Source organism: Ceratosolen solmsi, unplaced genomic scaffold (genome assembly GCF_000503995.2).
Source record: "Ceratosolen solmsi marchali unplaced genomic scaffold, CerSol_1.0 scaffold90, whole genome shotgun sequence".
Taxonomy (NCBI): domain Eukaryota; kingdom Metazoa; phylum Arthropoda; class Insecta; order Hymenoptera; family Agaonidae; genus Ceratosolen; species Ceratosolen solmsi.
The window spans coordinates 106,342-122,491 of record NW_011948460.1 but is presented as its reverse complement, the minus strand read 5'-3'; the positions used below and the strand labels follow the sequence as shown (position 1 = coordinate 122,491).

The 16,150-nt window shown below is 25.7% G+C and overlaps 1 protein-coding gene across 1 annotated transcript in view; it reads right to left on the bottom strand.

Moving 5' to 3' along the window:
* Positions 1-4,887: 4,887 nt before the first annotated feature.
* The window catches only part of cic (Putative transcription factor capicua), a 35,895-nt gene continuing 24,632 nt past the window's right edge, over positions 4,888-16,150 (bottom strand). The window contains exons 15-19 of the mRNA XM_011505483.1: positions 15,025-15,255; positions 14,150-14,351; positions 11,853-12,025; positions 10,265-10,720; positions 4,888-5,070 (exon numbers count right to left, since the gene is read on the bottom strand). Coding sequence (XP_011503785.1) covers positions 5,000-5,070; positions 10,265-10,720; positions 11,853-12,025; positions 14,150-14,351; positions 15,025-15,255 — 1,133 coding nt within the window. The 3' untranslated portion in view covers positions 4,888-4,999. The remainder of the gene's footprint in view (positions 5,071-10,264; positions 10,721-11,852; positions 12,026-14,149; positions 14,352-15,024; positions 15,256-16,150) is intronic.

The following is a 16,150-nucleotide window of genomic DNA, read 5'->3' as shown; positions in this document are numbered from 1 at the left end:
ATAAAATTTTTCTAAAAATATAAAATCTATCAAAAATAATTTAATTAAATAATTTTAATCATTAAGTAACAGATTTTTTTAATACACTAAGCCTTATATTATAATTTAATTATCTATATTTACCAATTTTATTCGAAAATATATTTTTTTGAACCTTAACCAATTGCGTATTAACATAAACTACTAATTAACTATAAGTATTACTATCAATTAAAAAAGTAATTTTAAATTTACAATTATATACTTTTGATGTCCATAAAATGCAATATTTACTATTGCTATCTTCTCAAGGATATTAGTGCTAGATTATGCTAATCCAATTCAATGTGTCAAAATATTTAAAAATAAAAAAAATTTTCCAATAAAAACAAAATATTTAATGCAAAATAATTCATTGATAATACTTCTGTGATAATTGCATTTTTTTAATAGAAAAATAAATATTAAATGTATTATTTTATAGATTTAATAAAGAATTATTTATTCAAGAACCTACGTAAATCAGATATTATAAAAGATTTTCTAATAGGATTTAAAAAAAAATATTATAAATAGTTACATTAATTTCAATATATTTGCGTCAATTAAAATAATACATTTTTTTAATCGTTTTTTGTTTTTTATATTTGCATATATATATAATCACGACTTTCGCATGCGCATTAAAGGTTCAATCCCAGTGGTTTTGTAAAGTCATCGGATATTTGCAGACAAAAATATAATGGATTTTGCAGACATATATGTATAAATAATTGTATTGAAAATGCATAATTAATTATTGCACTGAATGGATGCATACTTCATCGCCAGCTTAACATATATTGTACTAATTTTCATTTAAGTTTTTATAATTTTTTTTAACTCTTTTGATTTGAGTAATTATAAATATTATTAGCTTCTTTAGTTTTTTAAACTTAAATAAGTTAATATGTAAATTACAAAAATGTTTAACACTTTATTTGTCAATTTTTTTAATTCTACAAATTAAAATTATTTTTATAGCTATATTTTTATATTATTATAACAATTATGTAAATATTTATATAAGTGTATATTATATTGCATGAAATGCATAAATTGAATAACTAGATGCTACTGCACGCTAAATCTCAATAAGTGCCATATCGCGCACTACCAAGATCATTGAGGTATTAAACCATTTTTATATTTTATACATCAAGAGGACCTGTCACTTCTCAGTGTAGTAATTTCCACCAAGCGTACTACTCCATAAGGATCCGGAGATTTACAACCTCTATCCTCGACTTTCAGTGCATGCTACCACCACGTGTAAAATCACTAAGAAAAGGCAAAATCTCAACGATTCTCACCATCAACGTAGAATCATAATTGTGTATTTGTAAATTAAAACTCAATAAATAGCACGTAAATCAAATGTGGTAATTACTGAATTGAAGCATTAAACTCTGACTTATTCATATTGTTCCACCAGTAAAATGGTGGACATGGTTAAATCCAACCATCTTGGTCCTTCGACCACCGGGTGACTGGATTCCGAACAATATTCAATAAAATTTAAATAACTAAAGGTCAAATTAAAATGAATAAATAATAAAGAATTGTATAAAATAATCGAGCCTTATTGTTACGGATTTCAGCAATTTTATGCAGTAAACAAGTGGGAGAGGTAAAGTCGCCTATGTTTAGTTAGAAAAACTTGCGCCGAGTCATAAACAATTCTGAGAACTCGAAAGGCCTCACTACGCAGAATAGTCGAATGTACGACCATAATTCCGAGAAGTATTAACGCGTGAACCCTACAAAGCTATGCCCTATTGACGTCACAAAGAATAACGGCATAGTAACTGCCACCGATGCGCTGTCGGCGCATCGAGTTGGTTCGAGAATATTGAAGGAGCCGCGCTTGACGCTCTCGCCCTCTTACTAGTTCAATCAAGCATTCATCAAGATCGGATTGCCGTCCTACAGATCGAACCCAGCTCAACATAAGTTAAGCTAGTCTCGGCCACCCAACACTGCACAGAACGACTCCAGCCCAACGGAAACCAAACTCGCTAGGCTCACCAACGCTGCAGAAATCGACTACAGTCAACGGAAGCCAAGTTCACGGCCTACCAACGCTACTACATGGATCGACCTCAACACACGTAAGCCACGCTATTACACACGTTCTTACGTACCATCGATGCAACTGAGATCGACTCCACACCGTAAACTACGCTATTACACACGTTCTTACGGATCACTAATACACGGCTCCTATCAATCAGGTAAGCAGCAATACTAATAAGTGGTATACGGTACGAGGAATACTCCGACACGTCAAGCAGTTACGTGACACGGATTTCCTCCCTCCCACTAGACCACTACAGCGTGCATCTCGCTAGCGGCAACGGCATCTTCACTACCCCGCACCAGCGACGTCACACAGGCCGCTACAGCTCTTCTCGGCAACGGCAAAGGCGGCACCATCGCTGCCCCTTATCTGCGTGAATCTCCCACTACCACTGCGAGTTCATAACTACGAGTAGGAGAATCAGGCACCAAGCTACCAAGAATACACTTACAGGATTCTTGTCGCTCATATTAATTGAAAAAACTCTCATCTATTCACTGTATTATACATTCAATTCGATATCCATAGACCACTGACAATTAATTATATTTATTTTATTCAATAAAGGGAAAGACACTACATCCAAAGGCAGTGTTGAATTATTGCATTGTCCCCTCCTCTTGCCAGCAAGCCTCCATTCACCATCTCAAGGAGGCTTTTAGTCTGATCCCAGACACTTATTTTTATTTATAATTTCATATAAAGGTTTAAATGAACATTCGTTATTTACTTATAGTGGTATTGAAATTGGATATCTCTTTATTTAATAGAAACTTATTTATATTTCGTAAAATGTAGTTAATGAACAGTTATGTTTTACTCGAAAATTTGAGCTTCTTTTCACGGTAAAATTAATCTTTTTCAATTGTATATGCTTTTTTATTCGATAAAAATTCATTCTTAAAACTGTCTGTTCATTATAACTTTTATAATATTCTACTATTACAAATATTTTTAATCAACTCTTTAAGTGAAAGGTTTTTTTTCAACTAAAGTCGACTAAAGTTCCAACTTGCCGATTAATATTGTTGTATTAAATTGAATATTAAATTATTGTAGAAAATTGTCTCATAAGATATACAAATATATAAATATAATTTAAACAATTTTAAATAAATTAGATTCTTAAATGCAAATACTATTCAATTAAAATTTATTCTGTATATGTTATTAAAATCTCGGTAATTTGAAGTACTGATACAATATAAAAATAATATATTTTGTAAACCTTAAATAAATATTTGATGACGTTATAAATGAATAAAAAATTTTAAGTTTATAATTTATATATTTACCATTAGAAAAATAGGTAAAAGAAATAATTTCGATAATAAAGAGATAATTTATTGAATACAGCAAAGGAAAAATCGTCAGAATTATTATAAAATTGTAGTTTACATAACTAACAAATAAACAATAGCACTTATCAATTATTAGTAATAACTTTTTTATTTAACAATTGTCCTCTTTTAAAAAAAATTTGTTTACATATATTTTATACAGAATATTATGTATAATTTTTTGATATAGTACCAGATTTAAGTACAGTTGAAATAAAATAAATCTATTACACAAAATTTAAGTATACCCAATTTATTGTTTGAAGCAATAAATTAAAATTATAGATATTAAATTTAGTTAAGGAAGTGAAAATTGATAAAGCATACAATTTATATTTTTAATAAAAATTCACTCAATGTTTTATTTATATTTTACACGACTCATTTTTTATCTTGCACAAAAAAGATACACAGTATTTTATTTATTATGTGCCATAGATAATAAAACTGAATTTTACTTTTTACAATTTTCACCTATTTAATATGTATTTCTATCATTGTTAAACATCTCTGGATATGCACACACTTAAGTGCACATATACATAAAACGTGCATTTGGGCATAAACGCATACATACTATTAGTTATTTTAATTTAACAGACAATAAATTTAAACCCACGATACTTTTATTTCCCAGATCTAAGTCATCAATTTATTGTACGTAAATATATATATATATATATATATATATATATATATCATAAAATTAATTATTAATTTTTAAAAACGAGTATGTGTATATATACATATGTTTTTAATACTTGATGAGAATATTTTTTTAATTTAACATGTATATCACGTTTCATACGTATTAATTTAAAAATTTTTTTGCAGTAGATCATAAATATTTAATAGTTTATGCAAAGAAATTTTTAATACGAAATAAAATTAATTTCTGCATATTAAAAAATAATAAAACTCTGATGAATTTCAAATTTTACCTTAATTTTTTATATTTTATAGGAAGATTAACAATTATACTCATAAAAAAGTAATTGAAATTGTTAAAATTAAGGTCAAGCAAAGAAAACAAATTTTTTCTTTAGAACAAATTAAAAAATATATAAAATTCAAAAAACAAAATGAAATTTATAAAAAAGAATTACGTTATTAAAATATTATATAAAATAACGAAATAATTTGTAACATAATTTTAGAGTTGAAAATGTACAAAATATGCTAATTTATTTAAATCATTTTTTAAAAATAGTTTAGCTGTTTATCATTTTGCACTTCTTAATCTTTGATCAAATATTACGATCATGCGTCCTTAAATATATGTTATATATGTACGTGCACGCACGCGTATAAATGCGACAAAAATTCAAATTACTAAATCATAAAATTCATTAAAGATTACAAAAGTTTCAAATACATAATTAACAAATCATATAATTTTTTTTCTAAAATAATTCTTAATGAATAATCATATATGTAAATGTAATCACTTTATAAAATATAAAGAGAAAAATACAGATGTCAAGTTTCATAGTATGACAACACACTCATACTGTCTAGCACGCGTTTTCGTTACAGGAATATCACAGTCAATTTCTGAATGTTAGCTGCCACTACTGCTAACAGGTAGTGAAAATGGGACACCTATGCAAGTTGAAATATTAGGTGAATTATCTGGAACAAAAATATTATTATACAAAATGATTAAGAATATAATCAGTATTTACATTCTATATCAATGTTATTATTAAGTTGCAAGTCTTAATAAAAATAATTTATTATTATTTACAGAAACTTATTATCCAAATTGAAATTAGAAATACATGAATTTAGTTATAAATATTACATTTTAATTTAAGAATCATTAGAATAGATTAGTTATAGTAATAGCATTTTATTTAAAAAAATAAAGACGGGTATGAATATTTAAATGGCACTATTCTTAATAACTTTAATATATTATATTCAATATATAGTTACAATTTTTTAATTACACTATGTAATTTCAATGCGTTTTCTAATTATTTATTGATTTATAGGAATGTAATTGTTAATGAAGAGTTAGTAACAAATACTATAATATGTTATTAATAATCAAGCACTATCCTATTTATTAGTTTAATAAAAATAATTTTATTTAATGGCGAATCTTTTTTTTTGGCTAATTTAATAGTTAATCTTTTTTTTACTGTCTTTCAACACAAATTTTAAAACATATACATTATTATTTGTTAATAATTATATTTGATACATTCATTTAATGAAATATACAAGTTCTAAAATTAGCAATAGATATTCAATAATCATAATCTGTAATCTTAAGTAATTATTTAATTTTTAAAATTAACTTACTTAATCAATACAATATTTAAACGTATAGGTATTTATTTTTATTTAAAACTTTTTCATTTGTTTTCAGCATCTTTTAAGGAAATATTAATTACACAAAAAGCAATATACTAATGTATTATCTTTTAATACAATTGAGAATCAATTTTAACATTTTTACAATATGCTCTATTTTTTAAAGTCTATATTTTCATAAAAATTATTTCCATGTTATTTCCAAATTTAAATGGTGTAAATGTTTTGATGATTAACTGGAACCTTAACATTTTTTATAAATTATTCGTGTATATTGTAGATCTCCATTGCTCTTTTTCTTTTCTCTATGTACTCTACGATGTTTCGTGGTACCTACGAAATAGCTTAAGTAAAACGTTATTTGAATTTCCAAAATTCGCTAATGTAAAACATTTCATATGGGCCATGAGATGTCCATATATATATATATATATATATATATATATATATATATATCATAAACATCGAAACATTTCTGTAGAAACCAAAGTTCTCAATTGTTTATACTTTTACTCACTGTCTTTATTATACCCAAAATTATATCATTTTCTTTGTCTACAACTGTTGGTAACCCACAAATATTACTAAAGTCTCGTTATTATTAAAAAAAAGTACATATGATGATAATTGCTCGTACTACAGCAATATGATTATTCGGCTATGTTTAAATATACGCTTGTAATCCGCTATAGCTATAACTAGAAAATATTTTAAAAAATTAAAAATTTTGTTTTTCAAATTTACTTTAAGAGACTTTAATTATTTATAAAATCCATTTTTATTTGAACTATAAATTTGAATCAAGAACGAAGAACACTATAAGTTCGAACAAGTTATATTTAAAGTGTTTAGAATTAGACTAAAACCATCAGTTGCCTGGTTGGAGAAAAAGTGTAGATAAGAGGAAGGGGTAGCGCATTATTTCAATATTTAACATATCTGCTTTTCGTGCTGTTTATTGGGTTGTACTTTACAAACTACACTATAATGATTCTTTGTTAATGATGACAATAGTTGAGCTCTTATAGTTCCGTGGCGGTTTCCACGTGGCATTAGCATGCATCCTTGAAGTCAACTCTGATGATTAATAGGATGACTATGGCCCCTAGTATAAGAAGTGCGCTTTGGTACTAGATCCTTTAAGTCTTGCAACAGCTTCATGTTTTGGGGCACTAGTGTATAAATTCTATTTAGTATAAAACTGTTACGTGTACCCTCTTCTTCTATAGTGGCTCTTCCGTAGTGTGCGCTGGGTGGCCTACGACTGCTTTGTGCGCTTGGGCACGAGTATGTCTCTATTTAGTATAAAGTTTTGCATGTACCTTCCGTAGCGGCTCTGATCTTTGGAAGTGTAATCGTTGATACTGGATCCTTAAGAAACTCCGGTAAAGAATAGGTGACTATTACATCTAGTATAAGACAGTATGCGTCGGCACTGAATTCGTGAAAAACTCTATCCAGAGAATGATCACTAAGGCACTTTAATCTTAGGCTTCCGACTCTACTGAGGGAACTTCTTTCTACCTTCTTCCTTAAGGATATTAGCTTGAGTGAGTAAGTTTGTCTTCCGCGACGTTCCTTGTAAGAGAGCACTTCTGACTTTTGGTCGTCCCCTTAAGAGCGTTCCGGTGTTACAACTTAGGAACGCGCCTATCTTAGCGTCTCCAATCAGAGCGCTTTTTTCCTTGGCATCTCTACTTGGAGCGCATCTCGTCTCCCTACGCCTTCAATCAGAGAGAGTAGTCTCCTCGTGGTTTTCCCGCCAAGAGGACCCCTAACTGAAGTCCTGTCGCTTGGCTTATCCAAGCGACAGTATAGCTAGACTTGACAACAGTGGATGCGTTTGTGTACCATTAAATTAACGTATATGATAGAAAAGCTGCAGTTTATCAGTGTTACTGGGATTGTATCCTTTACTTTTACTTCATCTTTTAAAAAGCTAAGATTAAAATTTATCGAAATACATTTTTCAATTTTAATTCACTCAGCCTCATGGATAAATTTGTTCTCAGATCAGGTGTTAGAAGTAAAAAAATGAAAAGTAGTGCTCATACGATATCATTTAATATGATTTAAATAATACAAAATTACTAATTGTATTTTATATCGTTTTTTCAGGAAATTATTAATCATATTGCCCTGTGTTATTCTGCAAACATGCTTTTTTCCAATTGTTGGAGAATGCGAGAACATTTTTCCTTTTTTTGTCAGTGCAATAAAACATCTGGCAAGTAACATCGTAAAATTTGTATTTGGATTTTAAACTTCGCTTGCTCAAAATTCTCACGCATTAGTGTCATAAAACATCTGGAAAAACAATACCATAAACACGGGAAAACCTATAGTTTTGACATCTGCATTTTCGTTCCGCTCGCCAACTACATCAAGCATTACTGCAAGCGGACCTTCTTTCCCCTTCCAGCTGTCGACAAGTTGCAATGCTGTCACCAGATGTGTCAGCAAACCCCCCCTTGCCGCTGCCGACATGCTGTCGCATGCGGCAGCAGCAATGAGAGATCTGCTCATCATGAAGACCCAGAGACGACTAGGCCCTTAATTAACTCCGAAGCCAAAAGAGGCGCACTATAAGGGAGGACTCTCAAATTGGACAGAGAATAAGGGAAGGGGTTCAAGTAAAATTCATGGTCAGCAAATGTATTTAAGGGGCGTCATTTTCAATACTCATTTACTCTCGATACTTAACTCTCTTAATCCTTATCACTCGTGATATTTAACTGTCTTGATATTTACTTTTGATAGTTTTCAGTTAGTAGTATTTTCGTGATATTACTCTTTTCGAAGTGTCTCTCAGTTTCTTGATATCTATTGCTTATTAGTATTTTTGATATCACTCTTTTAGTAATACTCTCTCAATATTAAACCCTTGAGACATTTCATACTCAGTTAAGTTTTAGTGAAAGTCCATTTAGCGCTATTTCGGGGAACGACTTACACTTCTTCGGATTGTCCATTAACACTGTTACTGGAACAGTAGTTACTGCTCCGAAAGAACCACGATATAAACCCGTATGTCCACTAACGCAGTTCAAGAAACTGTAGTTACCTGTTCCAAGGGAGCCACGACAATCCGCCTATCAGAGTCTGAAGACGAGTCAACGATTAGTCTTTGTAAGTAGTATCTATTACAATAATTATATCACGCCACTTGCGATATCTTTCAATAATAAAGCCGCATCCATAACCTCAACCATACACATGCTCGTTCAAAAGGCGCTAGTGTCGATGAACGAAAGCAGGCGCCATTCGCCATTCATATTCAATAATCAAGCTACATAGATTATTGTACAGTTGTCTCCGCAACACGTCACTTCAATTAAGAATTTAGTTCTACAAGTAATAATAGTAATACTAGTCAACCTTGTCATTAATAAATAACAGAATAAAAAGCATATACTTCAGTTATATCTTTATTGTATTATTATAATATCCATTCCACTCGTGACCTGTCATCGCTACCACACAACACCCGTGGTCTCTGAGTTGTCAACGGCATCAAATTGTATCCGTCGAACCGGCCTTGATAAAACAAGTCCGAACGACGAGGTGCATTTTGTACACTAATGAGTGCATAGTAATTGCATATGAGGTTAAAAATTAAAAAATTAAATAATTTTACTGGTTCTTAATATTTATATATACAATATAAAAATTTTTTTTGTTTAAATAAAGACATATTGAACAATTATAAACAATTATGTCACTTCATGATTAATTAAAAATCCTATTTGTAATAAAAATTCTTGCCTGACTACAGGCGATTTGAATCGAAAGATATAATATGAACGAACAAACTCGTGACATCTATCCATTAATTTATATAAATAATAATTTATATATTTCATAATATTTAAACTTTATTCGGTATATTTTACGAAATTAAAAAATTTAGAGTAAGAAATGCATGTGTTGAAATGCATACTATATATCGGAACACAGAAATAGATATAAGTTCTCTGAAGAAGGTAGAAGAAGCTTTCCATAATATTATTAACGTTATTGACATATGCTTGACATAATATTTATCAAAAGCTTTAAAATGTAATTATATTGCAACATTAATAGCATTTTATTCACTTTTCATAATTATTTGCTTTTTGCTAATGTAAAGTCAGACTATATTACTTTTCAATATTTTTTGTATATAGAATAGTTCCACAGAAACTACAAGAAGATAGCATTAATAAAATTGATCATATAACATTATATATGATGATTATTTAAAATATTAGAGGAATGTTATAAAATTTTTGCTCATAATTTCATATTCGAGCGATTTAAAGCAATTATATAATGTCGATGAAAATCATTTCTTTAATTATATCTTTTTTTCTTTATTTAATTGTTATTTAATAATCTCACAATTTTATTATAAAATATTCGAAAACACATATTAAAATGATTTATTTATTAATAATTTCGTGGTTTATATATTCCGATTATCTATTTTATCTTTGTCATAAATGAGTAAATAACGAATACATACTATTATTTGTAGTCCCTTCACACTGAGTCTGCAGATTAATCATATTATTAGCACTTATAGGTGTATAATTAGCTTTTAGTTTTTGACGAACTTCACGAATTTTAAGTTGTAAGCTTGTTTTATTTGGAAAAACATCAGAATGTCTGTTTTGAAAAGCTGATGTGGCTTGTGTTGATGGAAAATATCCATGTTCTTGAAAAAGCTGCATAACAAGTTGTCTCCGTTGCTCAAGTACTTTTCTATGTCCACGTTCTGCTTCTCTTCCAATATTAGTTACAGCACTACTAGGTGTTTTTGGAGTATGTGGTGAGTTGTTGTCATTGTCATTTAATTCGGAATTTGATTGATATTCTTCAATATTAAAATCTGGCCCAAAAAAAGTGTTGCCAGTAAGTTTAATACTTGTATTTGTATTAGGTGTAATAGATATCGAACTATCTGAATCTTCCTTTGGAACTATAAAAAAAAACAATGTATTAATTAGTAAATAGTATTAATTTTATATTAAAAACTCTTGAAGAATTTATTAAAAAGTATATTTTTTTTTTCAAAACAAATTAAAAATTATAGTTTATTAAAATATAATGATAAATTCAACTAACATATATATATATATATATACATAATAGCTATTTAAAATTATTCTCAGAATATAGCGAACCGTAAATTTTTTAAAAGTGGTATACAAAAAATAGAATAAAATTTACCTGAAAACTTTGGATTAAAATTTTTTAATATGAAAAATATTTAGAAAATACCTAGTAATAAAGCTTATAAACCAATAATCATAATAAAAAAATACATTATTGTCATAAGTCTCTTAAAGATTCATGATATAATCAAGTTTGAATGAATATGTATTCTAACTGATCAATCTATCACATACACTGTCTAATATTGTTATTTACTATTACATCGAATAATTAACAAACAAAACATTTTTTCTCGTGTAATTTAAGATGGTTAAAAAAATCTTGTTTGTATGACGAAAAATGTTGATTATAAAATAAGATTACATTGAAATATTTAAAAAACAGCAATAAGAGCAATTAAATAATTAAAATATTTGTTTTTACAATCACAAAATTATATTAAGGTTGAAATTATGAGTTGTAAGAAAATTTATCAGTCATAAAACATAAAAAACTAAGAAATTTGAAGTAACTAATTTTAAATTTAATAACAATAGTAAATAAAATTTTGTTTAAAAATTTATAAAAGTTATTTTAGTTAAGAAAACTTTGATATAATTCATACATAATATATATATATATATATATTATTTTGAAATAATTGTTAATTCTTAATTATAATAGTATGATTATCAATTACTATTTATTCATAATTATTTTAATACTGAAATATATAAATAAATAAACAATCAAACTTAATCAAAGGACTATGACAAATATATTTTTAGAATATTTGTATTCATGGAATAAGAATACTGCATATTTTCCGAACATAAGGTAATAAAATGTATTGTATAAATTGTTTGAGAAACAATGTGTACATATTATGTAAATATAAGTAAATATAAAATAAGAAATGTAACAATAATTTTAAATACAAAAATGAAAATAATTACCTATTAATCGAAGAGGTGCTGGTAACGTTTTTTTTCGATAATTCTGAAAATTAACCGAATTGCTAGTTGTAGTTGGTGTATTTAAACTGATTGCACTTGGACTATGTATATCTTCTGGCTTGAATTCAGGTAAAGATGAAAATTTTTCTCGAAAATTTACTTGTTCAAGAACTCTGAAATTTATTTATATTTAATAATTGATTTTGATTATTTGATTGATTTTATATTATATTTTTATGTGAAATATTATTGAAAAATGTTTATAATGAATTATTTTTCAAGACACAACAAAGAGAAATATATATCAAAACTCTGTATCGAATGAAAATGTGGACAAATATATTAAAATTTTATAATATATGAAAATAATTACGAAACTTTAAAAAATATTTGTTTTTACGTTATTTATTTTATTTATATTTCATTAATTTAAACAATCCATTATCAATATCTACGATTTAATATTTTTTTTATAAGGAAAATGTAATAATTTATTTAAAAGATAAAATAAAATTATTTGGTCAAATATTCAATGAAAGATAACAATTAAACCAAGAAACTGGTATGATTACTTCTAATAATCATTTTAAATAATTATCTAATTATTATTAAATGTCAAATCTTTAATCCAATTATGCATTTATTAAATTATCTTGTCTTATATTCCTTATTATATTTCTTATTAGATATATATATATAAAGAAAAGTATGTTTTACAAAGTAATAATAATGCTATGTCTGAATGGGACATTGAACATTTTTTTTCAATATAAGGAAACATGGGACTTATTATATAATTAACTTACGTACATTCACTTTTCAAATTAGCATATTATTACCATTCCTGATTTTATAATTTCATCTATATATCAATTTAGGTTTGATTGTCATCTATCAACGATAATTATGTTGATTTTAATGATTAATGCAGACGGAGCTTTGAAAGGCTTTGATATTTTATTTACTGTATATATTTATTTACTTTACTACTACTCTATTTATCTATTTACTCTAGTAAATGATTTAATAAAAATATATATGTTTAGTACAATATTTGATACAAATACTGAGATAGATATAGACAATTGTTATTCAGTTATAATTGGTGATAATTGAAATCTATATACGTACGGTAAAATTTAAATGAATATAATGAGTAACATGATTTTCAAAAAGAAATTCGAAATATTTCGAGATATTTAAAAATATTAAATAACTATTAAATATTATTTTATTTTTAATATTGCTAGTTGAATATAATAAATATTTTTCAAAACTTCAATTGAATTTTTTTTAAAGTGAGACTATATTCATTTAATATTTATGTACAATCTGATGAAATGTTAGTTCTATATTAGCATCTTTAATTATGATTGATTTCGATGTAGTTGTTGATCTAGTTTTTATATGAATTATTTATAACTTTATATTAATAAGGAATATTCTTGTATAATAATCGATATAAATATATTCAATATTATTAATGAAAACCCTTATTCTGATAAATTTTATCCTTGAGAGACTATAAGACCTATTATAATATACTTTTGATTTAACAAAATTTTTTTGTCGAGAATATTATATAAATATTCTACGGGACTGAAGATTGGTTTCAGAATATTATCGCAATAGGAATAAAGAAAAATCAAGTTCGTTTGAATATACATAATTTATAAATTTGATGGAAGAAAAAAATCAGCAGTTACTTTTTTTAATAATTATATACAAAAATATTTTACTATTTTAATTTATATAACGATCTATAAATAATAAAGTCTTTTTTTAAATAAAGATATGTATTCTAACTATTCTTGAAAATATTCTGTTAAATAGATAAATACAAAATGATAAAATGACAAAAAATATTATTCTTAATCTTTTAAACCAAACGAATCTTGTATCAGATATATAAATACTACATTGTAATAACATCAGCATTCACATAAAGAATTCAGTGTATGAACATACTAGTACGGACATTAGTATTCCTAATTGCCATTTTATCCGATAGTACAACTAGTTGTAAAAATCTGGACTTGACTATTCTACACTATTTGTAATACGATACGACTTTATATATATAATTTATCTTTAATACTATTGTTTGCCATTCATTACTGCTACGGATTCAACTGCATTATTTTGCTCAACTATTATAATATTCAGTAACATCATTTATAATTAATAATATTACAAATAGATAATTACTATATATAAAAGAGATTTTTCATATTTTATTTTTCAATTTTAATAATAGTATTAAATAAAATATAACTAGATTATATAAATATAATTACCTATCCATGCCATCCTCTATGGTTTTCTTAAAGAAAGAATGCTTTTTATTCACATTTGTAGGCGAATTTAAAGAATCTGTTAGAGATAGAATTTTGTCGTGTGAATCTGTAATATGTGTCAAGTTTATACATGATAAATTATCGAGATTCTGTGGTAAATTTTCCGAATGTTTATCTGCTGTAATTGATGAACAAGGCCCTGCTATAAAGAATAAATATTTAGAATTTTTACATTATATTATTTTAAATAATTAATTATAACAAGAAAATCTATTAATAATTAAAATCAATAATGTTCTCAAATTATAAGACATAATTTAAGATATATTTTAGCTATTTTATATAAATTTTTTGTAAAGTTTTATAAATAAATCTATATAACTAGACTATATTCAATATTTGATGAGATTATAATAAATGAAATAAATGTAATTAATTTTTTCGAATATATTGACTGTATACTTTCACAATAGAATTATTTTATTACAAAAAAATCAAGAATTAATAATAAGCATAGTAGTTACTATATATATAATGTACTTAATATAATACACAAGATATATATGTAATTATTTCATATTATCGTATATTCATCAGTTACAATAGATTTTCATATTCTGACTATAAAGTAAATTATATATGATTTATATTGAATAATCTTGAAATCAATATTTATGTCTAAATTATTTAAAAATTTTTTATAAGATTTTATTTGATATTTTAATTGATATTTTGAGTGCAACAAGGAAGTTTATATTTTATTTATATTCTGCGATAGGGTGAAAGGCTGGTCATTGATAGTTTACTAATAATATATTAAAACATCGAATATAAAATTTTGTTTTAAAATAATAGGATTTAAATCTTATATTTACCTAATGATTGTCTTTTTTGTAAAGGAGCTTTTCCTAATTGTGCAGGTGTAGGTGCTAGCATAAATGTGCAGTTATTTATTTTTTCATTATAATTATTTAAATCTTCCGTATTATCAGTAAAGACATTTATATGTTTATCTGATTTAAAATCTTTTTTTAATTCATCAGTGATTTCCATAATTTTATGTTTATTATCTAGAGTTCGAATAGTTTCGGCGTCACCTACTTTTTCTGAAATAAAAAATATTTGATAATTGTTAAAAAATTCTTATTTTAATTATAATTGAGTATATTAAATAAACTTTTATATATTGTAAAGAGTTGTTTTATACAATGTTTTAGAAAAATATTTTTTTATATTTAATTTTAATTAATCTTGACAAATATTTAATACATTTATTATCGTTTTTAAATGAACTTATCTATTTCGAAAATAATTATAAAGTTTAAACAAGGTACCAAAATTTATATAAATAGCTCTAAAAATTTAGTCATTTAAAATTTTAAATTATCATTAGTTTGACTAAAAAATTTATAAACAAAGTTTAAATATTAAGATATGTCATAAAACATTTTTGTGACTATTTATGCAATATTATTAGAATACATATATATATATATATATATATAATTTATAATTCACTCTTATTTTAATATTATCATTTATCATATACATATCTCATAATTTTATCTTATTTACATATATCTGTAGGGTGCAGGATTGTGAGTGTGTATGATGTATTGAAAACTGATTTTGGTATATTCCTAATTAATCGCAATATCGTTTAGTGTAGGTATATAAAAAATTACATGGATCATCTGAAAATTCACTGATTTCATATTTTTTTTTTTTTTTTGCTAAAATGGTATCAATTTTTTAATGTATATAATAGACTAGTCGTACCACTGATGAAATTTTTTCAGTAAATTACTCGTACTTTTAAATACTACAGTTAAATTATATGTTGCAATTTAAAACTTAACAGATATTTACATGGTACTTTCAAAATAAATAAACTGTAACATCTTAATTACAATACGAATATTTTTATTTAGAAATATTATGTAAAAATAAAAATTAATATTATAATAATTTCATATATTAATTAATTAAATAAATGTATAT